Source organism: Pezoporus occidentalis, unplaced genomic scaffold, assembly GCF_034315485.1.
Source record: "Pezoporus occidentalis ecotype Australia unplaced genomic scaffold, CSIRO_AGI_Poc_V1 ctg111, whole genome shotgun sequence".
Taxonomy (NCBI): Eukaryota; Metazoa; Chordata; class Aves; order Psittaciformes; family Psittacidae; genus Pezoporus; species Pezoporus occidentalis.
Window position 1 is genome coordinate 1,987,425 of NW_026912898.1, and position 27,094 is coordinate 2,014,518.

At 48.4% G+C, this 27,094-nt stretch overlaps 2 protein-coding genes across 2 annotated transcripts in view; both read right to left on the reverse strand.

Annotated features, from left to right (window-relative positions):
- The window catches only part of CASQ2 (calsequestrin 2), a 30,870-nt gene extending 11,509 nt beyond the window's left edge, over positions 1-19,361 (reverse strand). Inside the window, exons 1-6 of the mRNA XM_062632835.1 lie at positions 18,907-19,361; positions 6,215-6,299; positions 4,927-5,027; positions 2,837-2,948; positions 1,670-1,743; positions 1,093-1,223 (exon numbers count right to left, since the gene is read on the reverse strand). Coding sequence (XP_062488819.1) covers positions 1,093-1,223; positions 1,670-1,743; positions 2,837-2,948; positions 4,927-5,027; positions 6,215-6,299; positions 18,907-19,179 — 776 coding nt within the window. The 5' untranslated portion in view covers positions 19,180-19,361. The remainder of the gene's footprint in view (positions 1-1,092; positions 1,224-1,669; positions 1,744-2,836; positions 2,949-4,926; positions 5,028-6,214; positions 6,300-18,906) is intronic.
- Positions 3,767-27,094, reverse strand: part of NHLH2 (nescient helix-loop-helix 2) — a 50,849-nt gene continuing 27,521 nt past the window's right edge. The window contains exon 3 of the transcript XR_009967441.1: positions 3,767-3,785. The gene's annotated coding sequence lies outside the window, so the exon portion shown is untranslated. The remainder of the gene's footprint in view (positions 3,786-27,094) is intronic.

Genomic DNA, 27,094 nt, shown 5'->3' on the forward strand with positions numbered 1-27,094 from the left:
AGAGCTTGTGTTGTTAGGCATTTAGCTGTGTTTGACGCCTCCTGATGCTGCTGCTTGACAGAAAGAGCTTGAGAGAAAAAAATGGGAAGGACTGAGGTCAGGAAGTCCAGGAGATCAATGAAGTGACCTGCAAGTACATGTACATGGGATATAGAGGACCCCTTCATATGTCAGAAAAAGCAGAGATCTGTTTCCAAGTCTGGTAAATTGGGAATTCCAGAGATAATCTTTGTGTCTCTAAACCCTCAGTGTGTGAACACAAACCTCAAGCTCAGCCTGATTTTAGGGTCCCCCAGAAGTATCGATGGTCCTGCTTTTCTTTTCTGGTCTCTTAAAGGTCTGAAATGCAGATGCAGGAGCAGCAAATCGCTCTGTGACTACCTTGTGCTGCATTCCTAATGGTCTGAAAATACAGCACCCCATGGGTAATTGTGCCCTTATATTCAACCCTGTGCTTTTACAAAGGATCAGCCTTTCCAGTCACTTGTAGACTGAGTCCCTAAACAACTGTGCAATAAATCTGGTTGCAGAAAGCATAGAGCATCCACAGCTCCTGCTGAGCTGATCAAACACTGTAGGTGCTCAGCACTATTGCCACATGAGGCCCAACACTGCCATAACAGCAGTGGCTTCCTCTCCACGCCTGAGGTCAGCAGGAACCTCTTAGTCAATCCTGGTTCCTCCAAGCTTGACCTGAGCTTGGAGCCTGCCTATGGACATAACAGGCATGAAGAGATGGATATATGATATACCCATCAGTGATGCTGTTTTGGGGAAGGAGGGAACAGACCTAAATTAAAAGCATGGGCAAGTAGGGCAAGGTTTCCACTCTGCAGTGCCTGCAAGCCTCCCTGCTCCTCGAGGGAGCAGGAAGGAAGCTCTGTCACAGCCCCATGGTAGTGGGCTCTGATTGCAGCACTGACACTTGCACCTCAGGGAGTGGGAAAAGATCAGCCAAAAATCTCAAACCTGGGTCAGCAGGTGCTTGTCATCCCAATTTTTAATGAGAGGGATGCTCTACAGGGGCAAGCCTGTGATGCCAGACACCTTTACCTGCTTCCCATGGCCAGGAGTGTCCTGCATGCTACATACCTTTTGTGCTCCTTCACAAATTCCACCAGCTCCTCTTCTGAGTAAGGCTTATCAGGGATGTGAACAGGCTCATCCATAAATGGTTCATAGAAATCCACCTCATTCATCTTCAGACCCAGCTTCTTGGCAACCTGTTGCAGTGCAGATGGTCAGAAGTGAGTGAGCCTGACGTGCCTCTTTGCCTATCCAGAGTTTCTCCTGGTCAAAGTGCTTGCTCTGTCTCAGAGCATCCACTCTCAGCGATGGTCAGCAGAATATGAATGGATCTTTCCTTGGTTATAAAACTACGGAAGCTCTCTGCACTACTGGCCTCAAGCACTGAGGCAGAGCAATGCCAGAGTCAAGCTCTCACAAACTTAAAGGGACTGGTTTCCAAACCCAGGTCAGGACCTGCCTTCATGCTGCAGAAATGGCCTTTTATCTTGCCACAGGGACAAATCCAAATTTGGACGCCACAAACCACAGCAACACTGAAAATGAGAATCTGAAGCCTGATATTAAACCTGGGAGCAACCTGAGCTGCTGGAAATCAGGTGGTGGAGTCTGTGAGCTCCCATGGAGGTCCATGGATGCTTACCCCTTTGTCGAAGGTGGCAAAGAACTTGACGTATGGTTGGAAGTGTTCAGCAGCTTCTTCAAATGCTTTGTAATCTGGAAGGAGAAAAGGGGAATGAAGAAAAGATTTCATCGGCAGCTGATCAGCACAGAAGGCACCAGGGAAGAACAAACATAAACTATGGCAAAATACATCAGGTGATGGCACTATGCTTCTCCCACCCTTCCAGGGTTTGCATGGTGACTGTCACCAAGGCATGCTTTGCCTGCTGCAGGAGGAGGGAGAAGGAAAGAGGCATGTTTTTATTGTTACTGGTATCGGGTCCTCAGCTGGGGTCAGGAAGGGTGCTCTCACCCGTTGTAAAGAGCTCCTGCTGGGCTATTTCCCACCTTTCTCCAAAATACTTATTACCGCCCTGCAGCCCATCTTGAGTGAAGAAGAAAGCTGAAGGGAGAAATGGAAGGGCTGCTGTGGTGCAGCAGACCTGGTAATATGTTGCTTGTTCGGGTAGGAATACCTGTCTTTTTGCTAAAGGCAAGCCTTGCAGGCAAGGCTTTTCAGCACTACCTGGAGAGCAAGGGGAGCACTCGGGGCTGGCAGAGGAGACCACTGGGGCTTGTCAGTGAGAGTCTCTGGTGAGGATTTCTCTAGGCTGGTGAAAGATGGTGGTTTGAGTTGCATGTCTCTTGGTACATGGGACCAGTGTCTTCTCAGCCTTGGGGTTCAGTGAGGAGAAACAAGTCAGTGACTCGGCTGGGCTAACCTAAGATGCCCAGCTTACTGCTGCTGTATGTTTGCCAAATGGGTACTTAGTGTGTGTCCCTCTCTTTCCCTTTTCCTCCTTCCCTCTTTCTTTGACCTGCTCCTAAGAGGGGGAGCTTTGCTTCTTTTAGGCCTTCAACCAGTGTAACTGTAACCTCATCTGACTCTGAGTAACATAGGCTTACTTTACTTCAGGAGCCCCTGGATTATCACCTCCTTCTTTTGCCAACAAATACCTTGCAGGAGGGTCATCACTGTTGGTGTAGACATAGGCTTATGCATGGCAAGAGCAGAGATTTGCCTGCAGCTCCATCTCATCTTGCCATATACCCCCAACACCCTTAGCATTCATGCAGAAGAACCAATGCCCAAGCCCCAGAGCCCCCAGTCAGGCTCCATGCCCCACGACGAACATATTCATCTTACGTTCAGAGTCTTCTCCTTTGAAGTAGCCAATGAGTTTGATTTCCTCATCGATTCGGTCAAAGGCCTGAAGCTCCAGCTTGCTGTTTATGACCTCCACAGGGTCTTCTAGCACCTGCCATGACAAATGCATTTGATAGCAGAATGATTTGCAACACCAACCTATGCCTGGCAGGGTATGTCACTAGCAGGGAGAAGGAGGTCACCCAGTTTCTCAGCCGCTGGAAACACTACTTAGTGTTCTCTGCCTTAATGTGAGAAGAGAGGTGCAGGTCACCTTCAGAGGGAGCCATTAATAGGTTCACTGCATATGTTGAAGCATCAAGAGGGAATCTGGGAGAGGTCTCAGTAACCCAAATTGGTGCTGAGGGACCTGCTGTGATGAAAGACAAAGGATAGCAATTGCAGCTGGCTTTAGTGGGGCTGAGAAGAAGGGAGAGCAGGTGAATGAGACTGATATGGAAGCTGTGCGCTTGCATATATTTGTTTTCAAGTGTCATTCGCTGGAACAGGTCATTGCAAAGAGCTTGCTTTTGGAAAACATTAAATCCAGCACACCAGAGGGTGGCCAAACAGTGTTTTGGAGCAGTGGAAAGTCTGGATGTGAATTTTCCTGGCTCATCTTCCTATGCAGAATGGCTTAAATGCATGCTTTGGCCCTGGACATATCATAGTTGATGAGGAAGCTGGAAGACCTATCTGCCACTTCAGCATGTGGTTGATCCAGACTTTATTTCTGTTTTCTCTATGAGCCACTGCTGATGAAAGGATTTGGTCTGGTTATTTTGCCCAGCAATACTGGTGTAAATCAGGTGTGGTTTCACTAGGAAAACACAAGTGCAGGCAGGCGACTCACTATACAGCCTGCAGCAGAGCAGAGGATCTCTGGGTTTGTTTTCCTTTGAGATCAGGCTGTCCCGGCACCACAGACGTGTTTGTTTTTATTTCCCTGCTTTGCTGGGATTTTCCCTCTTGAGTGGAAAACACACAAACAGAAATCCTTGCTCTCTTCCTTTGTTCACAGAACATGGCTTTTCAGCGGCACACCGCAAATCACAGCAAGCAAAACCTCACTAAATGCCTTACGCCAAGCTCCTTGTGATGGTCATAGAATCACAGAATCATAGACTGATTTGGGTTGGAAGGGACCTTAGAGCTCATTCAGTTCCAATCCCCTGCCACAGGCACTTGCACTAGACCAGCTGCTCATAGCGGGAGCTTCATCTCAAAGGAAAGCCAAGCCCCTGCAAAATGTTTTCACAACAAATCAAAGACCATGGTTTTGGGCTGTTGCCTTTCCTAGGAATAAAATTTTAATAGAATTGCAACATGTTGATGAGGGAGTCAGCACCTCTTTTGCACTTAGGCATAAAGGTGAATAAATGTGTCCATGCACAAGAGCATCCCATCCCTTGCAGAATTCAAGGCCAGGTTGTATGGAGTCTTGAGTGACATGGTTTAATGTGTGGTGTCCCTGCCCGTTGCAGGGTGGTTGGAACTAGATGATTTTAAGGTCCTTCCCAACCCTAACTATTCTATGATTCTATAAATAAGTGCGAGGGCCTTGATCTTCTCTAACTCATGGCAGTGCAATTCAGGAAGTTCACTGAAGAGGCAGTAGTACACTGCTCTGCTTGAGTTATTGTGTCTAGAAAGGGACAAATAGTTTGCAGCATATGCAATTTCAATGAATTAAACTCTTTTTAGACGCTCTGAGAATGCAACTTCCTGGGTATGTTTTTTTATCAACTTTAAAAAGAAAGAAGTGTGAGATTTTGCAAATGGCAAAGTGTTTGCAGGCCAGCTTGTTGAGGTGGGTGACTACCAGTCAGTTGTGTGGGATTGTTACTTGATTCTAGTCAAATACACCATAAACAGAAAAGAGAGCAGAGCATTTTTAAGATCTAAGTGGTTGGTAGCACATGAAGTTCCCAGCTTTCCTGGGAACTTGTGGTCAGACAAGTATTTGGGAAGCTGGCAAGTGTCATCTCTACCAGACAAACAGGGATGGAATTTCCAATAAAGATAAAGCCACGGTTTTTAACAAAGTGAGGGCTTCTCAGAGAGGCTTTATCTATCTTATCTGTGCTTACATCCAAGAGGAATTCCACCAAGACATCTGTGGCCAGTTCCCCATCAAATTCAATCAACCGCTCTTCCTTAAAGACATAGAGACTTCCTTCTTCAACCAAGCCTGAAAGAAAGAGACAGGAAACATCATGTAGTTAACTCATCCCTAAAAGCATTTCTATTACAGGGCATCTTGCTTGCTATTCCAGCAACGCCTCCTGGGAACACGCTGGTTCGCAGTGTTGGTCCAGTTAGAACCGATTTGAGCAGTCTCCTGACTGATGTTTCATGGCACAAGGGACAGAGCTCAGCCAGAACTCGCCATGGCTTCTTCCCAAATGTGGAACTTGTTGTTCAGGTCACAGTTTGGCCCCAGGTGGAAAAGTTCTGTCCCAGGACCTTGGTTTTGTTTGGCTATTTGTCTTGCAGTAAATAGTAAATAGCAAATAGATTTGGGCTCTGACATCCCAAATCTTAACAACTTCTCACTCAATGAAAAATGGATTGTGATGCAGGTTGTGTTCTCTGCCCAGAGAAGGCTATGTGAACATGAACAGTGACCTGAAAGCCAAAGTCAGTTCCAAACTCTCCGAGGCTTAGCTAGCCCTGGCAAAAGGGTTAGAAACCTGTGACAGAGATGCCATAGATGGCAGGCTGGCAGATTTGAATAGTATATAACTGGACTGAGGGCTGGATGCCACAGCATCTCAATGGAGGCTCCAAAATTAACAGCAGAGCCCCTGCAGTGCATGATGGCAGGGCACCATGGGCCAAGGCCGGTGATAGATTGTTTCTTCTAAGAGAGGGAGAAGCTCTCCCCTTTAGTTGAGTTTCCACCAGCATACAGAGCCTTTAATTTAGGAAAGAAAATTACTTTGCCATCTGGTGGTGACATTTGTGGGCTTATCTGATTTCCCCATGGGTTTTAGTTCTGCACTGCTGTGTCAGACCTGTCTCTCTGTAGGAAGAGCATGGAGTTACTCCATGGAACCTATTTAAAGTATCTGCTCAGCAAGTGGTGAGCTTCCACCTTGTCACCAGTATGGCATGAACTGGCTTTCCTTTTCACTTTGTTTGGTTTGGTTTTGGCACTCTCAGCCAGAACGCTTTTGCTGGAAGGGTCTTGTCTCATCCCTCCCATCCTCTCCTCATTTGATCCTGCTCATGTTGGGCTGGTAAGTGTGTAATTGCTGCCATCACCTTTGCCATCCTGGTAACAAGGATTTGGCTGTCCTTTATTGAGCTGGCAGCTGAGCATCACTCACACATCTCCCTCCAAGCTATTCCAGAGATTCCAGACATGGGACTCACCTAACTTCTTGGCAAGTTTGGCGTCCTTCTTGGAGTCAACCATCCCGAAGCCAATGCTCTTGGGCTCCAGGACCTGAGCTGCCAGCTGTGGGAGGAACCAGAGAGCCCCACCTTAGCAGCATTAACACCACAGGGTAGTTAAAGGGCATTGTGCATGGTACAACAGGCACAAGTGACCCATATTTTGCTTTCAGACAGCATTAATGGGTGGGATGCATCGCATGCTGCCTCCCTGCTGAGATAACGCTGCCCAGAGGTCAAAAGGGTTGGGTTTCTTCCCACTGTGTTGCAGCACTGAGTTTGTTGGCCATACCACATGCTGGTAACTGCTGTTTGACACTCTGGCATCAGGAGAGGGCTCCCGACTGAGTCAGGGGCACCAAAGCAGTGGACATGGCTGGAGAAAGACTTGTGCCACTGACACAAAGCAAAAGCTGTCTCCTCCGTTGTGCCTTTGTGGCCTCCTGAAGTGGAATGTAACATGTGGGCACCATGGACATTTTAACTCCGGAAGTGCTTGGTGCCAGGCAGTAGTGGCTTCAAGCTGGATGGGATTTAGGGCACAGCATCATCACTTTTGCTTCATACATGTGATGGGGTGGCCAAAGCAGGCACCCAGCAAAATAAAGCAGAAGGGCTCGTGGCTTTGCAAAACTAGTCCTTTCCCTTATGAAACGCATTAAGTCGTGTCTCCTGTCCAGGCTTTAGTCACCCCCCAGTTCCTGGTCCCTTCTTTTTCCTAAAGAAATGAATAATCCCATCCATGCTTGCATTTGCCTTCTTGCAGCTCTGGGAAACGACTGCCCCCTGTTCCCACCATTTTTGCTGAAGGGGCCTCTAGAACATATCAAGTTCCTGCCTGTTTTGTGAAAATAGATATGTGAGGAAAGGGGAGACGCTCTGCAAATGCCCCATGGTGGGAGTGGCCATGGCTGAGACCCTGTAAGTTCCAGATGGACTCCATAAAGAGGAAGTGACCTTGGGAAATGAGACCCTTATTCACCAGATGACCGACTTAGCCCTGCTGCAAGCACGCCAGAGACCCAACAAGGCTGTAATGATGCTCTGAGATCCCCCTCTGTCTCCCCCTTCCTCCCTCCTCCATGAATACCTCTGATGCTGATGGTCTTCTTGCTGTCCTCCCTCTCAACCCTGCTGGATGTGAGGGGATCAATAGGGATGAGGGGTTGGGGGCTTCCAGGACAGGAATGTCCCTATTAGGGCACAGCTGCCTGTGCTCAGTGGTGGGAGGCTGAAGGGGGGGGACATAAGAGAAGCCATGGCCAGGGAGATGGCAGGCTGATTTATGAGGAACACCCTCCCCCAGGACCCATTTTGGCATCCTCCCCCAGCCTCAAAGCCAGTTTGAATGTCACCCAGCAGCACTGCCCCCATGGCCACACGGCCCCTTGGCTCCCCTGCTATAAATAGCTTCCTCCTGTGCCTGGGCACTGTGAGAGTGAGCAGTGATTAAAGGCACCAGGGAGCAAAAGTGATGGGGCAGCCCCATTGCTTGCACACTGGGGTTTCATGGAGCCAGCATCCCATAGGCATCATTTTGGTGTCCCTGAAATCCTGAGGGTCAGGGCTCAGGGACTTTGCTTGGGTGAAGAGGAGTGATGGAGAAAGTGGTTGTCTTCTCCCTTCCACCAAATATGTGTCTCCAGGTCTGTCCTGAAGCCCTCCAGGAGGACATGCTCTCTGCCAAGCACCACAGCATCACTGCAGCCTTGATCCCTGTGTGGCTGCCTGGCCAGTCCTGAGGGAAACATGCCACCATGTGTGTAGCACCATGCTCACGTTATGCAGGCAATAGGTGGTCCTGCTGCTTTTTCCTTGCTCTCAGCCAGTGTTTTGAAATAAAGGCAAGGCTGCGCATCCAGGGCTTGTGTTTACAATGGATACAGCCTGCACTGCTCCATGTTTGTGCATCCATTGAGAAGGCATCCAAGCACTGCCCTGACTGGTCTAGCATCCCACCTCCTAGCTCAGGCCACAGCCATCACCTAATGAGCACCTGGTACCCTATAATACAGGGAGAGATGAACACTTCTTGTGAGCATCCTAGACGTTAGCAAGCAGGAAAAGCTGTTTTCTGTTCCCCATTATGAGGGTCTGCCTTTACTGAACAAGAGGATGAAGCCTGTAGGATCATCATCTTTTGGGGGCACTGTCGGAATGTCTCTGCATGCTGCCAGTTGTGTAAACTAGCAAGAGGTTCCTCAGAGTCAACACTTGAGCCTCTGGCTTGCAGTGTGAGCAGAGGTAACACACCAGAAAGCCCAAGGGAAGAAGACTGTTAATTCATATCCAGCCCACACTTGATCTAGCTACTTCCTTACAGGTATGTTAGCCTTGTGTCAGACAGCATCAGGGCAGTTCAAGCCTGAAAGTTCTTGACTCCTTCACACAGGAGGTGGTTGGGGTTTCTAGGGGCTGTTTGAAGCAGCTCAGAAACGTGCAGAAAAGCTGAAGCATCTGCTACAGACAAGAGCCTGGGCGTGCATGTTTACAGGAGAGGAGGCATTGACCAGGAGTGATGTGTGTCAGCATGCAGCTCTTGGGAAGGGAGTGGGTGCAGCTGGGAGCTTGCTGGGAAAGAGTAAACATGTCAAGAGAGCTTGTCTGATGGGGTGAAAGCCTCTTTGTGTGAGACTCTGGGTGTGTGCACTTCACTGGGGCTCAGGAAAGTTCATGGTGATGCTGGAGGTGTGCCTGGTGGTGTCTCGGAGGTGTGTGTACTGTGGGTATGAGTGCTTGGAGATGTTCCTCTGAAGAGGCTTACCCTGAGTGAAGGTGTGCAGCAGTGTGTGTGTATCTAGGAGAGAGCATGTACAGCACTATCCTGTATACACTGTGGGGATGGAGCTAAGCACACAGCCTGCCTCCTTCCCTGGGACTTTGATGCTATGTGTGTTAGTGAGGTGAGTGGTACAGCTGTAGCCTGTGCCCGTCCACAGAGCACTGGGGTCTTGCACCAGGGAAAGGTTCATGCAACATCAGACTCTGAGGAGCTTTTTCCACTGCGGCAGCGGAGACCTTTACAAGTGTGTCAGTGCCCATGGGGGCTTTTCAAATGCAAATTATGCAGGGGTTGGATCTTGCATCTTTGCTTTCCATTACAGCAGGTGAGTTTCATCAGTGCTTAGGTGAGGATGTATTCCCACACCTAAACTTGAGCCCCATAAGGCAGCAAAATATAAAGTATGCCAAAGGCATGTCAGCTTGGCTGGTTGTCCCCTGCTCATTACAGTATCGAGCATTTCTATATCCCCTTACAGTATTTTCTGATTCCATAAAGCTAGTGGGATTTGAATGCAGATAATGTTTCTAATCTTGACAATCCTCTTGGCTCAGAACCTTGGGACAGAGGCAACTGTAATGTAAGAACACATCCCTTCCCCCTCCCCCTTCTCTCTTTAAATTCATATCACTTGAAGTCTTGGCCAGCCAGAGCCCTTGCCTTTGTGTAAGCCTCTATAGCAAGTCATTTAGTTTCAACAGCTGCTTGAGGAGATGGAGGGGAGAAACTGCCTTGGAAGAACAGAACCTAACTGCTCTTGCAGTCCCTGGGATATAGCAGGAGCTTTGGGCAAGCAGAGTGGGCTGAGAGCATGAGCAAAGATCCCAGCAGCACTCCTCCTTTCTCCCTCCTCCCTCAGATAACATCGGTACTTGAATTTGGTCCCTGGGATGTGTGAGAGGTGCCAGCCCAAAATGAAGCTTGAGTAGCACCGAGTAAGTACGCACCACCTCATCTTGGATGGTGCCAAAGGTTAGAGGCAATCTGAATAATGGGGAAGGAAGGAAACAACTCCCTGCCAGAACATCTCAACTTCACACCTCCTGGACCAGTCTGAACCTAGGTGTGCTGCTGGAAAGCTTTCAGGAGACTTAACAAGTCCCACAGGATCATTCTGAAATGCTAGGTTACAGAGCAGCAGGGCTCCCTGACCACATTCCTATTCCAGCTTCAGGCAACATGGATTGCACCAAACATCGCGTTTGGTGTCAGTTCTGCTGCTAAATGACAGACAAAATCCAGCAGAGAGGGTTGCAAACGGGCGTGGGAGGGGTGGGGGTCCCGGTAGGGTCAGTTTTCATTGTGGAGTGACTCTGGATTTCTGGCCTGGATTTTCTTCTCACTTCCCACTAGAAGCACCTGCTTGCAGCATCCACTGACAGGAAAGCTCATCACTGGGTGGCAAGGAGATGGGAACATTAAGGTATCTGTGAGAGCCACCGTGAGTAAAATACTCTTAAGCATTGGAGCCTTCCGTTTCCCTAGCTGGCAGCAGTGGAAGAATAAAAGTCAAGCAATGCAGAGGAGAGCAAAAAGGGTTGATGAGGGAATGTCTCTCAGGCAACCCACACTTCTCTGTTGTTTCTCTCTAGCTTCCTTTAAAGCTGCACTCTACGTTGATGGTCAGAACCTGGTTGATGCAATGATGATGATTTTATATCCTAAAATGTTAGGGGTTTATTTCCAGAAACAGCAGGAGGCAATAGCAAAAATCTAGGGTATTTCCCCCAAAGCTTTGAATCGATATGCAGGATTCATGCCTTCATGCTGTGGTTGGCTTCTCTGTTGTTCAAGCTAATGGGCAGTTTGTTGTAGAGCAGAGGGGGTTATCTCTCCTTGATGCTGTGTTGCCTCCTCTAGCATCCCCTTGCACACTCCACTAATAACGTTTCAGGTTCTTGTGCTGGTGAATTATGGGTCATGAAGCATCATGGTGATCAAAGCAGGCAGAAGCCTGCTGAGCCACTAGAGAAGCCACCCTGCTGGCAGCAGGGACCAGAGCAGAGCTCATTGCTTCCACCTTCCTGCCCTTTTCCACCACCTGAGCTGCCCCGAGAGGCTGTTTACTGCTCAACCTGCCCTCCCAGGACTAAAAGGCAAGTCCCCAAATATGGAACACCTAAAGGTCACTCTAAAGGTGGTCACTAAAGGTGGCTTTCCCAGGTAATGCTCCAAGAACGCTGCCAGGGAGCTTTAATTGCTCCGCAGCCTCTCAGCCCGGTCAGATGCACCATGTGCTTTTTGGCTGCCTCCCTAAAGGGTTTGCATAGTTAGGGCTGTATTTTTATCTGCACAGGGCATCCCTAATTTTAGCGAGCTGTAAGCTAACTCGCAGCCTCCCCTTCCATGAGCTAACCTGCACCACTGACCACCCATGGGTGCTGGGGCCACCTGCCACTGCTCCCGGCCAGTCCTTGCTGGTGCTGCATCACAGATGCTTTGCCAGCTCGGCTGGGCAGCTTGTGCACCGAAGACAGCCTGCAGTATACGTGCGTGCATGTGCTGTGGGGTTTGGGACAGTGCCCGGTGGCCACCCCTTGCTAAGCTGCCCCAAAAGGGAGCCTGCAGGTCTGTCCTTGACAAAGTTGAGGCCACCTCTGTCTTGTTATTTCTCCAGCCTCAGAGGGGCTGGTTTGAAACTGAAGGCTGGATGCTGCCATGGATGCAGGGCACATGCTGGTTCCTTTCAGTAGATGGTGGAGGAGGGAAGCATGCTTGCTATTCAGCCTGTTCACCTCCGCAGATCTTTGTAATTCCTACACCTCCAGCTCCCAGGAACAAGCAGGATTTCTTGAGTTTCTGACCTAGTGGGTGTGAGCCTGTGCCTTTGAAACCCTGGGGAGTCCAGGATTCTGAGAGCCAGGACCCTCCATCCTGCATCCTCTAAGGATCAGTGAACAGATTCCCTGGGGTAATGGAGTGGGTCCTTGAGACAAGACAGGGCTTTTACCCAAGGAGTGAGCAGGGAGAAACCAGAACTGAGGGAAGCTTTAAAAAGACACAGGCCTTTTTGCGCAGGGTCCAAGGTGTCAGAGGTGCATCTCCTGCCAGGGCCGGACAGGGTTCCCAGAAAGAGGACACATCATGTACGGCAGCTGGCCTTCACCAGAGCTGTGTCAGAGAACACGCAGGAATGAGCACCATCAGCACTGCTTAGAAGGGAGCACTGGCCGTGCCAGGGCACTGCCTGCTCTGTGGCCACCCTGGGAATTGAGTTATTCCCTGTTGCTGCTCGCTCTAATTCCTCAGGCAAGGTTTTGTCTCATGTATGTAGGTAAATCCCAATGTGCAAAGGATAAAAAAACCCCACAAACACGGTCCTTCTTTCCTAGGCCATGGATTCCTTGCCCGAGTGCCTGTTATTTAGGGACAGAAGCTGAAAAAGAACATCTGGTCATCAAACCCAGGATTGTGTCATTCAATCTCTGTCACAAACTGGTCAATGTCCATTTCTAATTCGTCGGACTGTTCTCGCCTTGTTGTCTTCCTCCTCTGGTGATTAGGGACTTCCTAGTTTCCAGACTTGTTTTATTCATAGCCCGTTTGTCCTTAGGCTTTGCGCTTAAATAGCTCTTCTCCCTCTTGGGTGTTTAAAGAGAATTATCTTCTCCCCTTTCCATTCTCCCCACAAATGAAGCTTGGTCATGAAGGAAGGGCAGCCGCAGGCTTTGGTTAGTGTGGTTTTAGATAAAGGGCACTGCCAGACTGAGCTCTGGAGCAAGGCCATGGTGGGTGAGCTCAGCATGGGCCACTGTACCCATCTGCCTCCTAGAGCAGCAGCTGCCCCAGGCTCCTGGGAAATGTCAAGGTCCAGGGTGGAGAAGATGAGATGATAAGTACAACCACCACACGTGTCCACTGAACAGGTGAATGTGAGCTCCAGCTTGGCCTTTTGAGGTCCCACTCTCAGTTATACAGAGTGAGACCCTGCATCCTGGGAGCCAGCACAGCAGGAACACCCCCTCTGGCACTCGTTTGGGAAGCTGATTAGTGTCAGGATAGCTGGATCCCAACTAAGAGGATGGGCTTCCTCAATGCTTTTCTGAAGGGAGGAGTGATGCAGGAGTCTCCGTGCGGCTTAAGGTCTTGCATGGCACCTACAGAGGTTGTCTGCGACAGCTGGGCAGTGGGAAGAGCTCCTCATATCAGGGCCAAGCAAAACTACAAAGCCTAAGCAGACTTGGCCTTGCACTGTGTCAGCAAGTGAAACCAAGCTCATAGGGGTCTGCCATGTCTCCAGGTGACATTTGGGTCTCTGGAGGAAACCACCTTGATTTTCCTTAGGTCCTGGGATTACAGCTAGTCTCTGCTGTAAGAACTGCTGCCAGTACATATATCTCTGATCATACCTTAGCAGCTGAGAAAGGTGCCTTTCAAAGAGCATTATGACATTGAGGTGGGCTCTTATGCTAGATGCTGCTCATGCAGCCAGTCCAAACTCACTGCTGGGAACTGATGGAGGGACTTCAAAGAAAGAAACTGGGCAGCACCAGGTAAAGCAGCCTTGGAAATAGTTTCTGACACTGTTATACAGAAGGACCAAATCACACACTTGTCTCTTGATGTCAGTGTGCCCATCTGTGAATTGGGAAGCTCTCTGTAACTTGTTTGTGTGACTGTTATGTCAGTGAGTGAAATCCTCCTGCGTGCTACTGCTGAAAATCAGTGCTCTGCTGGCTGTTGATGAACTGAGACCTACTTACATGGTCTCAGAGGGCAAAGTAACCAGTGCACCTTTTTTTCCTTTCCATTCCTTCCTTCCTTTTACATTAACTTATCTGCGGTGGAAGCCACTAAACTCCTCTTCCATTACAGGTACAAGGCACTTGCACTGCAGGCTTCTGCACATACCTATCCAGCCAGGTGTGTCTCTCACGTTGAGGATTTGTTCTGTAGGGACCCAGAGATGTGACAGTTTCAGTGATACTCAGTGGGCATGTCTTGTACAACACGTACGCAGCCCTGGGAATTGGGTTGAGGCTCTGTCTTGTGAATATGCCCATTTTCAAAGAAAAAGACTGGAATCTGAGTCTGTGAAACAGAGAAGGGTGTTTAAAGAAAGGGCTTGGATTTATTGTTGTGTTTATGGTTACACCCTGCCTAAACCAGACTCATCTGCTGGTTCTCAGGAATTTCTGGGATAAACCACACAGACCTAAATTTGAAACTTTTTTCCTGGGTTTCACCTACTCTCAAGAGATTTCAAGACCATGTGGCTGAAGCTACCCCAAAATCACCTGGTCTTGCACCAGGTTTTCCATCCTGAGCTGGAAGCTGCGGTAGTTTCAACACTTGGTAGTGAATCCTGGCTCTTGAGTGAACTGGGATGTAGCCCTTACAACCAGTTTAACTTCATCTTTTGCTGGATTCCAAATCTGTCTTTCCCTGTCACACCAGAGCTAGCTCCTGGTTGTGGTTGAACACTGGGGGCATCTCATGGATTTATATTTCCAGGTTCATAGGAGAAATTCCCCTTGTGCTCCAGAATCTGATCCTAAACTCCATTTGGAAAGGCTACGACCACGTCCAAACTTAACTCTAATCAGACTGGCTTGTCCTAGGGCAGTTTTACAGGAGTTTTCAGCCCAGGGGCACTATTGCATTAAAGTGCCTAAAATATCCGGGCCCTCTGTTTTTAAGGGTATTACACATGCACGCAGATGGCAAGGAAAGAATGGCAGGACTGAGTGTTTCAGCAGGAGATGTTACGGTAGTGAGACAACCTCAGTTGCTGGAGAGAGCTTCTCAAGCGCAAAAGGAAAGCCTCTAACTCCGCTGTTGATTGTTCTTGCTACATGATTCCTAGAGAGAGGAGCTGCCCCTCTGGAAGGCAAAACTATGCCAATATTTTAGGACATTCAGAGTTGAAAGAGAGATGGGATAAAGTCTAAGAAGTAGTATGATACAGGACAAAATGAAGTAGGGGAACTACAGAGGAGAAGAAAGGCAGAACAGGTATTTATCGACTTCACTGCTTTGGTCTTTTCCTCTATTGCCCCTTCTTCATTAAAGCTGAGACCTTTCAGGACAAGTAGCTTTTTTTCTTACTTGTCTGTTAAATAATTGATGGGAACCCTTGTGCCTGGCTGTTTCCTCTGCTTCTTCACCTCATGGGCACACAAGGCTCCTGTAAACATCACCACAGAGCAGGAATAGCTACTGTTAGCTCTGGGACTGCCTGGTTCAACCCCTGCATTGCCCTGTACAGAGGCTTTTCCCTGCTCAGGCTGCAGGTGCTTTTCAGGAGTCAGCAGTGCAGAGTGGAGTCATAGGAGAAAGCAATCAAAGGAAGAGAGCCCTTTAACCTGAGCTGTGAAACAGCCTGTGCTCATGCTGTCTCTGCCCTGGGTTGTCTTGCCCTGGGTTGTATCTATGGATACATAGCAATCCTTCCCCAACACTTTTCTACCCTGGCCAGAAAGCAGTAGGCAGCTGCATCTCCAGGCACTGTTTTGTTTTCCCAGCAGACTAAAACAGCAGCCCCAGCTTTCCCTCCCCAACTTGATGGGCTGACACTGCTATCCTTGGAGCTGTTGTCATGTACAAAGGATGCTTCAGAGAAGCTGCTTTTGCTGCTAGAGGGGGTTGGCTGCCCCTGGACTCTGTCCTCACCAGGTAGTACACAACAGTGTAGGTGGCAGGAGCTGTCAGGGCTGCTTCATGATGGTCTTCACCTTCATTCCCTTTCTAAACTGGAAAGGGACCCTGGGCTGCATGGGAACGTGGTGACAGTTCTCATTATGCCTGGGTGCGGGGAGTCAAAGACTCCATGTGCTGTCCCACTGTAATATTAGCTTAATGATGGCATCCCTTTTCTGTGATAGCTGAGCTTTTGACAGTGTCAGTCAGTCCTACATGTGGGACTTCTGTCCTGGGAAGGTAATTTTTCCTATCGTATCATTTCCTTCTCAGCCTGCTGCTCATAGATGTGGTTTGGGAAAGTCCTTCAACATGTGCTTAACTTCACGGATGTGCTGTCGGGTTTTCAACTTGGTTTCCTAAGGGTATGAGACCCTTGTGACTCTCTTCTTTCTCCCACCAGGTCTGTCTCTAAGCTGCCCCTCCTCATGTTTTCTAGCTATTGGCCTTTCTCAGCCAAATCTTCTGAAGTCAAGGATCTCAAGCAGGAGACTTCAGTTTCCTTTCATGAGAGGAGACTGAAGTTCCCTGAAAGAAGGAAATGTTGCCACATGAGCTCAACCCCTGTTAGACACTAAAGGACACACTTAAGAGAGAGCCTCACATGCTCCTCACTCATGGGAGAAGCCCCTGTCAGAGCTTGTTACTGACCATGAGCTACATACTTCAAGGAAACCATGATGGGTCTCTTCTGCACTTTTCTTGGTGTCTGAAGATATTTCTTTAGGTTTTTGGTCTTTGGAATTATACATTTCTTATAAGGTACATGTGGGACAAACAGAAAGGATGGACTTTTTGGCATTATTAAGCCCATTCCCTCCCATGTTCATCAGGCAATTTGACATACCAATCCCTAACCATGCAGCTCAGATATTTGCTTAGTTCCACACCTGCCTATGTTTTTGGATGAAGGCTCCCTGTTTTTTTTCCAAATGATGGAGACCAGTGCCATTGGAACATAATGTTTTCCATGCTGTGGAAGCAGCACATTTCATTGTGAATAAGCAGATACATAGTACAGCCAGATGGAAACAGAAAAGCTGCTCCGGAAAGGAGCGTCTTACCACAGGCACCACCTTACTCTAGGAACTTCCCAAGCTGGCTGGCAGGGAATAGCAAGGGCTGGAGTCTTTGCCTTTTAGATACCTCATTTCAGGCATAAAGGACCTTCAGCACTCAGAGTCCCGAACCCTCTGCTCCAAAGAGATGCATAAAGCCTTCTTATGTATCTCTCAGGTGTATGGCTCCGCATCTCAGCCATTGCAGCCACTGCAACCATTTCTTTCCCTCTCCCTGTCCTGGGAGAACATGAAATCTTGCAGCTGCATGGGCTCTGGCAGGGAAGATTGAGAGCGACCCCCTTGCACAACACAGTGTGGTTTGAGGTGAGGGAGGTGGATGCTGTCTCAAGAGGGACCAGATTACAACCTGCCTTGCCCACTCCTTTCACGAGCGCTCCCATGGTTGAGTTAGTACAGAAACTGGGAGCACTAACACCTTGCTGGCCTGTGTCCTATGTAGGATAGCACACATCACATCTTCTCTGCTGCCTCCTGAGGCCCTCTCCCCTCCGATTCCCTTGGGTGACAGAGGCAAATGGGTGCTCAGCCTGCAGGTTGCTCTTGTGCTTAGGCTGTCAGATGGCTGCTGCTGCAATGGGGGGAGAGACTGTGGAACTTTGAGACATGCGTTGAATCAGCATTGCAAGTGCTTGGGAAATGTTGAGCTCGAAGCCACAAGTGCCAGTTGATGTGTGTGTGGCACAGTTAGCTGGTAGCTGAGCATTAGTGAACTAGAGCACCTCCAATTATGTAAAGTCTGCTGCAAATCTAATCCTCAATCTCTTGGCCAAGGTCACGTAAGAAGTCTGTGATAGAGAGGCAGTTGGAAACCAAATCACCCGAGTCCTAAGCTAATGTACTTGCTGCTGAATCACACCCTGCAAAATGAAAGCTTTAAACCAGGTTGTATTGTAGCCATCACACCCTTGATATGGTTAATAACTTGAGTATAGGTGCCATGGGGACTAAAACTGATAGTACACGACAGATACCTGCTTCTGTCAGGTTTCTATAAATATGTATCTAGTAACTGCTTGCCATCTATCGGGCATGAAATAGCTATGCTATTAAACAACAATGCAATTATACTACCAACCATAAACATTTCAACTGGAGTTTCCTTTTCTTTGCCAAATGTTATTTGATCGCTCACTGGAGCAAGTAACTGTTCCCTGAGAGCCGAGTAAAACCTGGTGAAGGTTTTGAATCTTTCTTGTCTTCAGGCTTGCTAAGGAGGTCAGTAGACTTGGAACTTGGCATTGGGTGTTTTTAGGTCCTAGCCCTCAGCAAACACGCTTTGTAGTTCACATTTGCTATGCTCCTAAGGGTGCAATGCATTTTCACTCTGGATCAGATAAAGAAAGCCTATGTGTTTCTTCTGCAATTTTCATTTTCTTCCCATATCTTTTAGTTAAGAGGGAATATTTGTAAGCCCCTGATAGGAAACAAGCACCAAACAATCCAGGCTTGCTGCTGTATGATTCCCTAGATTACAGCTGCACTGCAAGAAGGAATGCTATGAATCTACTTTGCAACTTTCACTGTGATTTATTTTACTGAGGATTTAATTAATCATTCTTTCACCAAAGAATGAACACCGCTCTTTTTCCAGCACAGAAGTGAATGGCTGCATTAAGAAGCAGCTCCAGACTGATTCCAAGCAGGCAACCAAGTGTCGGAAAAACAAAAAGGGATTTAACGCTGCACCAACAGGGAGTTTTTGAGATGGGGAGCTACGACACCCATTTGCACCACAGTTCTGTAAGGCCTCTTGGCTGATTGCTCCTAGAGGGACAGAAAATGGGTCTGAATCCAGAATGCAAGGAGGATACATAATGAAAAACGTTCTAAAAACCTTAAGCTACAAGCTCAGGTCTGAGCTGGTGTTTGGGAAAGCTCAGCTGAGCTGAGCTCACGTTGCCGAGGTTTGCAAGGTTGCTCGTTTCTCACTATTGCCTGGGTTTCGGACGCACCATCCAGAAAGACTATTTCCCAGCAAACAACTCAGAAGAGCACAAAAAAGGCTTTTCCTGGGCTTCAGAACTCAGGTGCTAACTCAGATCCAAGTAAGCAAGCCCAAACCTTTGGGTGCTCAACTCCCCCCTGCACAAGAGCCTTTGACTCTCCTCTCCTCGGCTCCAAACAATGCTGTGCTATTGACCCCGGCTGAGACGTGCAGTGGTGCTTACCTCCAGGACCATCTCTGTCATCTGGAACTGCTTCTGGGAGACCTTGTCAGAGCTCACCGGCTCGTGGAAGAGCAGGCAGAGCATGTCATACTTCTTCAGGGCCTGCTTGTAGTTCTTCTCATTCAGGTCGATCACTCGGTCTTTCCCATCATAAGTTGGAAAGTTCAGTCCCTCTTCTGCCTTGCAGCAGGAAAGCAGGTAAAGACCTGCCAGGATCCAGCAAGTCGCCTTCATAGGGGAGACCTTGGAGTGCAGCAGAAGGCAGGTAAACATCCCCCTCCTTCTTAATTTGGGGAGAAGGGGAGACCAAAGGCTCCAGGTGAAGTTCAAACCGAGTTTCTTTTTCTGTTGCCCTGTTAATGATCAGCCCAAATGCTGAAAGGCTGGTGGGGAGCAGCAAACTTTGCTGTCCTGGACTCACAACAAAGAGACAGACAGGAGAAGCTGTCAGGCCAAGCCCTGGATACCTTACATAGCTGTGTCCAGCTCCCGTGTCATTAGGAACTCCATTTTTAGGAAGCAGTTGTTTCAGGCTAAAAATAAACCCTGCAATGAATAAAAAGGACAGATATGACACCATTGAGGGACTTGCTGGCACTCTGCATCATCTGAGAGGGAGTGAGCAAGAGGGAGGGAGTGGAAGACAGCAGGGCTGGGAGTACACAGGCAGGGTTTGTGAAGGGACAGACTTCTCTTGCACAGGGAACCAAGGTGCTGCCTGTCCTATTAGGGCTTAACAAAAATAGAAGGTATTTACTGCAATTTAGAATAAGAGTTTCTCTCTTTATATATCCCCTTGGGCATAACAGTGATTAGGCTTTGGATAACAGATCTCAGTTTAAGCAGTTTCAGAGCCTCATCTGCACTGCTGGAGGAAAAGTCCCTGTTTCTCAGCAGCAAAGGAGGTGAGCACTCGTGGGATTCCCTCCTCCTCCTGCCTGGAGCACTGGCCGGGGCTGACATTCAGCATCTTTTCTGCAGCACCTTCTTCTCTGCTTTTGGAGTACCAGGAGAATTGCTGTCCCTTGGGCCATTAATCCTGAAGCAGAAGGAAGCTTACACTGCAACCTCCCATGTCCGTAGTAGTTACCAAGCCTCATACATTGCTGGCAAGCGGTTAGAACCTTATTGTACTAAGGGGGAGTGAAGGATAGGAGATGTGCCCAGACCAGGGGTCTTCTTAAGATGATGGAGAGATAGCCGTCAGTGCTGGCCTCCCTTTCTGGGACCTGCCTGTTGGCTTAGAAGTGTTTTTTCACACAATCCCATTGCGTTTCCCAGCAAGCAGTCCTGCGTATTCCTTGCTCTTCATTTCCTGGGAATGGTGACTGGTTGCCCCTTCCCCAGGAGCTCAGTGCTGCCTGCTGCTCTGCTGCATTGCCAGCACCACTGCACCATGCTGCTGGAGGAGAACGATTTGGTGGCACAGTCTTTCACCTCTTCCCCTCCTGTGACCGGGCTGCCACCGCTGCCCCATGACTGACAGCAACAGGCAGGTCGAGGCAGGCCAGCTGGCCACAGACCAACACTGGGGCTGGCATGGATCCACTGGAGAAGGCATGCTGAGGGGCTGGAAGAGAAGAGCTTGACAAGGACCATGGGTCTGCCCCCCCCCCCCCCAAAGTGATGTGCAGACACGTGGCCTCATCAGCCTCCTTGCTCTTGCTCCATCACAGCCTTGCTCCATCCCTACCAGGGAAGGGGTGATGTCCCCTGCAATTCACACCCCAGCAATCTGTTCCCATTTAGCTGTATGTGTAGGACTGGTTCAGTATCTGGGGTGAAAGTGAGCATTGCTTAGCAATAACAGGATGGCTGAATCATTTAGATTGGAAAAAAACATTAAGATCATCAAATCCAACTGTAATCCTAACCAAGTTCACTACTAAACCATGTTGTTAAGTGCCACATCTACATGTCTTTTAAATACCTCCAGGGATGCTGGTTCAACCGTTTCCCTTAACAGATTATACCCATCCTCTGGTGTCTTAGAAGAACATGTCCCCCTCAGCTTTCAGTTCTAACCTGAACAGCCCCCGAGAAAGCGACTGAAACTGTGGTCAATGGTTTCCAAGCCTGTTGTATTTCTGTATTTCTGTATTTCGTAGTTTCTGCTTTTAGAGAAATGCAATGTTTGCCTGCAACTTCAAGTCTTCATAATGAAGCCAGAGGGAATCTATGTAAAAGCCAGGGCAAGGCAGCCTCTGAAATACACTTGCTACTGAAACACCCTGCAGGAGTGATCATTTTAGAGATGTGACAAACCTGGGTAAATCTGATTGCTTTTAGTGGGAGACACAAAACTTGTGTCACAGTGGGTGGCAATGGCTGGGTAGGTTGAATGTTTAGGGCGTAAAACACAGAACTGAGTTTGTGGGGTGACCAGGTCTACATCAGGCTGGTTGGTTGCCTTTGAAGGACCCTGTGGATCTGGGGTGCAGGAGCAGGATTCCGCTCGCATCATAGTGTTTTAAAGCAGGCACACATAGACAGGGCTGTAAAAACTAACATTCACAGCTACTTCAAAGCTGGCTTCCCAGGCTCCTGCCCTCCTTTTATTCTTGCAGATCTTCAGCAGTTGCTCCACTTTCATATTGCTCAAGCTATTTATGAGGTGCTTTCTCTCCTGGCTGAATAACTTTTTAATCTGCCTAAAAATAGATACAATCCAATTTTCATTTTCTCCTTTTCTTGCCATCAAAAAAAAAAAAAAGAATAGAAATGCTTTTTATTAACAAAAAAAGTTGCTTTTTTCCCCTGGGGGGGCTGTAAAATGCCAGTAGCAGAGCTGGGGCTGAAGCGAATGTGCTCACACCTTAAAAAAGGCCCTAAGTATTGTGCCATTTTCTTCATCATCTTCGTGGGTCCTGGTAGCAGCACACTGAAATGTGCCCATCTTGGACCCAGAAGCAATTTTCCTTGGGAATTCAAAGCTGTCCATACACCCAAATGATGTTTCAGACTGGGTGTAGGACAGTGTGTAGACGTTATGGATTTGGGGACCCTGGGTTTGTTGAAGGCCCATTTCTACACAACACTGACATAAGGTTTCTCTGTGCGTTGGATCCTCCCCAATAAGGCAGGAGCAACAGCAGTCCCCCATAGGAGGGAAGGATGAGGGGGAGAAAAGTCTCTGTGAAATCTTGCATTTTGCACTTGCAAGTTCACTACAGATATTTCGTGCTATCTTTCTGCATAGTCCTGATCCCATTTAGCTGCCCGTGGTTGCAACACATCTGTTTTTGTGGCCAGTGCCATGCAAGGAAATGGTATGGTTAGCACTGTATACTGGGATACTTGCCCTTTAGCTCAGATAGCTCCTTTGCAAAGCTGGCATCTGTTAGTCTCTGATATAAGTTGATTGCAAGGCTCAGTCTCCCAGCTCTGACTAACTAAACATTGGCTCCATCAGCCCTTCTGCTGCTGCATCTCTTAGCCCTGCCTTGAGAAACCAGTACAATGCTTTTCCTTAACTAACCATCCTAGACCCATCCACCTGAAAGCTCTCTGAGAAGTGACCTGAAAGGGCTCAATGCCTGTCCACCTGAGCAGGTGCCTACTTTGATCAAATGACCTTCAGAATTGGCCCCAAAATTTCAGGCAAAGAAAGAGAGAATTAAGGGAAAAGCTTCTTGTTGGTTTATCCTCTGTTCTCTAGGCCCTTTGAGGGATATTCATTGAGCAAAATCCTGGATCCAGGGAATTGGGTTGCAAAACCACCCCTGATGTTCATTTAAGTAGGATTTTACTTGGCTGCTTTGAAGTTTGTGAGGATAGGTAGCCAGCAGCAGCAGTACAACAGAGATGCTCACAGCAGTACAACCTCAGGCCTTCACTATGGGCTTGCAGAAATGTTGGGTGGGGATGTAGGATAAATAAAACTCTCCTTCTTTTTTATTTTTCCCCTATTTGTATTATAAATTAGGTATATACACTTGCTGTTTCTCTCTCCTGGCTGCTGCTGTTACACTGCCGTTCTCACCTTCGTTGTCCTCTCACATAGTAAAAGAGGTCCCCAGCCACCTCTGATCCAAATGCCCCAGTGAGCCTTTTTTCAGGGCTTCAGGATTTAAGGTTCTGCTTTAGCTAATCCTTTCCAAGCTTCTAAGACCTTGTATGTTTTGTAAGATAGGAGTATTCAGAAAATATGCCTCTTGCCACCAGCTATCCAAGCAAGGTCACAGCTCATAATAACTTGCGACATACTGCAGTCATCAGGGTGGGAGTCTTGGAAATGCACTGAACCTTTCTATGGAGACCAAGGGGACCACTATCATCCCAAGGAAAGCTGTGCAGTGTGAGAAAACCTTGTTCTTTCTCTCTTCTCTTCAGGCCTGAAAGGTGGCAAGTACTTCATGGTGCTTTACATTGCCCGTACTCCGATGCAGTCATGTCACTGATGGTAAGTACAAGCCAGAGAAGCTGTATCATTGCACTCCCTCCTTTTTTTCCCTGTTTTAAACTTCCAAAGATCTTTGCAGCACCTGGTGATGCTTTGTATATTTTGACTGAGGTGCTGTGATCTGCTGTGTGATAAGAAAGTACTGTGAACCCCTTCTGTTTTCTGACAGTCAGATACTGATGTTTATGAGGAAATCAAACATAGCACAGACAAAAGCATCTATATGAAATTATATAGAACTTTTAAAGAGAAGGTCAATAAGATGCTTCGGGGGTCCTGACTCCTCTCAAAAATAGACTTTGCTTTCTTAGACATTGTATCCCATAGAGCAAAGTTGGTCTGTGTCACCTTACAGGGATCATTGCACCCCTGTCTTTGGGAGCTGGTCTGGCACTTGTGTCTTACACAGGTCAGAAAGTACTTTAGAAGGTCAGTACTGGAACTGTCCTGGAAGGATTTGGATAGATACATTTTAATAAGCTTAGAAACCCTACACAGCAAGGAAGGATTTAACTAAGACCAAATGGAAATGGGCTCATTGGCATGGATGGAAACGGGTGGAAAGGAGAGCAATAAAGTGAAAATGAAAAGAATAAGGAGAAACGCTGGAAGTAGACAAGGCTGCGTCTTCATTCAGAGGTCTGACAAGGGACATCATAACGCAGCCTGCAGCAGTGGACTGGAAAAGGCTGCAGAGAGCCTGCAGCAGGACTCAGGCAACAACTTGCCTACCCTTCCTGGCTGGGCTGGAAGCTCTGCTTTTGGAGACTTCTCCACAAGCAGCCCACCCTGGAAAGGGTGTAGGGGCTCCCTGAGGGCTTCCTGCAGGTAACACTGGAATGGTGGGATTTTCTGCATTATTCCTTTTGCTTATACATAAAACACATGCCACCTCTAATACACCAAGAAGACCTTAATAATGGTATTATATGAACTGTAGCTGTGGAGATAGCTTTATGCTTGACCGTACCTGAATTGCGCTAGGCATACTAGAAGCAGCCTCAATCCTACTAATGAGTGGGCAGAGAGATGGTAAAAATACCCCCAAAACTGAGCTGAAAACATTCAAAGAGAGCTGCAGGCCCCAATCATATTTGGTATGTGTAACACTCGGGTGTCCTATTGCTCCCTGTGCTTTTGACTGCAAAAACTCCCCTCTCCTAGGATCGAGTAATTGGCACCTGCCTAGAGAAGCCAGATCCAGATTTATTCACTGAGCCTCTAATGGGAGGTTTTGGCATGCTGCAGAGCTGGGGAAGAGGATGCAAATGCAGCTGGCCACATTCTCAGTGGAGGTGGTTCAGAGACCAGGCCAGGCATATTCCTATGAGAGATGCTGAGAGCTGAGCTCTGGGCAGTCTCTGTGAAACCTGGTGATGCACAGCCAAGTCCTGAGCCCATGTGAAAGTATGGCCAAAGCTGGTCCCCCGAGAGCTGGGTTGTGAATGGATGCATGCTGAGCTCTGTCCCAGGGGCTTCAGTAATTATTAATGATACAATAATAATATAATCATTAATAGTAAAGTAAAACAAATACAACGTGTGGCTTGGCACAGTATATTCCCTTCTGGAAAATTTTAGGGCATACACAGCCTGGTCATTTCCATTGGTCCCCTGCTTTTTTCTTGGAGGAGGAGGGATCACTGGCCCCCTGCCTAGCTGTGGCCATGATCAGTATGTCCAAGCTTATGTCTGTGTCCCTGCCTGCACGTACCCTGCATGTATTAATCACCAGCACTGCTTCCACGCAACCCTTTGGGGCCAGGCTCCAACGCAGGGCTCGTGCACCAGGTCTGGGGTGTCACTTGCACCTCGGGTTTTTCCTATCCGGGAGAGCATCAGCACATTTAATAACATCGTGACGATGGGAGGGGTGTTTAATTTAGCGATGTGGCGCCGGCCACTGCTGACAGAGCTGGACCCAGCAGCTTTACACCTGCTATACTGGAGCAGTAGCTCAGCTCTCCTTCCCTCCTGTCCTCCTGCGCTGCCCCTCAAATCCTTCCCCATCCCCTGCCTGTGATGCCTGCTGGGATGCAGCTGGGAGGGCTGGGAAGCACTGGGGTGAGATCACTCTGCCACCAGGAACCTCATTCCTTTCAGATGATGAGCTAGACAAGCTTAGCACGCTTCTTAACTCTGTAAGTTAAGACAGAAAGGATTTGGGGCTCTTAGGTTTCTGCCTCGCTTTGACACCCCTCTTCTCTAACTGGACTTTGTACAGTCTAGGACGGCCCTGAATCTCTTTACAGAGTCTGCTGACCCCCTTGCATTTGCACTTGCATTTCTAGGGTGAATAGCTCTCCTGGCAGTACTGGTGTCTCACAGGCAGTCCTTTATGCATGCTCTGGGCATGCTTTTTTTTTGTTTTCTTTAAAGCCAGGCAATTTTTAAATGCAAATTCTTCTATGTGAATAAGCCCTGTTGGCAGCAAACCTGCTCTGGACGTTGATATGTAGCTGGGGTTCAGTTACACAGCGCTCACAAGCATTCAGAAGTAATGAGTAATGACTCAGGTATCCCCTTCCCTCAGATCATGAAGCCTAGAAACAAGGAGATCTGAGAAGTGTCTTGCTTCTGATATTTTTCCCTTGGCATGGAAGCTTCTGGGTCCCTGCGCTCAAGTTTTTACCTGCAGCCACAAAAGAGGTTATTAAAGCTTCTCTAGTTGAAAATGGAAGCTGAAATGCATGAGCCACAGAAGGACCTGAAAATCAGGGACTGTGTGATGATAGGGTGGAAGTTAGCAAAAAGGTGGTGACTTCGCCTCGCTCCTTAGGGATGGCTGAAAACTGCTGTTGGAGCTGATAGTGGGAAGAAACAGGTCTCTGCCTGACTGACAGTGAGCTGGTACCCACAATTCAGGGTGGGTAACAGCTTTTGGGCCAGAGAAAACATTTCACAGCTCCTTTTCACTCTTTTTGCACCTCTCCTTAGAAATTGTCACCCATGAAGAAGCAGTGGCTTGTGTTGCTGAAGCAACTGCTCCTCTTGGGACAGAGCACTTCTGAGCCTCATGAGGCAGGAGCACAGCTTTGTGCATGCTCCTGCCTGGCCTTTTAGCTGTGGCTGCTGTGGGGAGCAGAATCTGAGGCTTCATCTGGTGAGGATGAAAGCTCAGAGGAGCCCTGCTAGAAGGAAGAAACCCAAAACCCAAGAGATCCAGAACCATGCAGCCAGCACTTTCATGTGGAGCAGGCAGTAGCTGTTTCTCCAAGTCAGGGGCCAGCAGGGTGTTGTGCCAGAGCTTTTTCCTTCTACCCTGATGTTCCTAGGTAAGCTTCCCTGAGCTGCAGCCTGGGCTTCCATAAAGGGCTGTCGGGTTCACTCGTATTTATAACACTCACTCTGCTGCAACGCGCCAGCTTGCAGAGGTCAGCCCTCCCCTGGGAGCAGGGAGTCATTCCACAGGGTATGCTCCTGTTTCCATCCCTGCATGCCAAGGGGCCTCCCACCCTCTGGCAAATGGGACCTGAGGGTGTCTGCATGGGGGGCACAGCAGAATGGTCCAGGGAGGGGAAGGGGGATGGGGTAAAGAGGGTGAGCAGGAGATGTGGTGCCTGGTTTCTAGTGTAAACTCTGGGGTGTGTGTGGCTTTCTCCAGTGGGGCAGGGAAAGTGGAAGCTACTACATCCTCAAGGGACACTGCTGTCTCCGTGTAGATGAATAGTTTTCTTCTTCAGGTGTATTTTAGTTGGCACTGCAGGTAAGGAGGATCTCAAAAGCTAGACCATCACTCCTGCATGGATATGGCTTGGAGCCTTCTCTGCTGAGTTCATCAAAAAT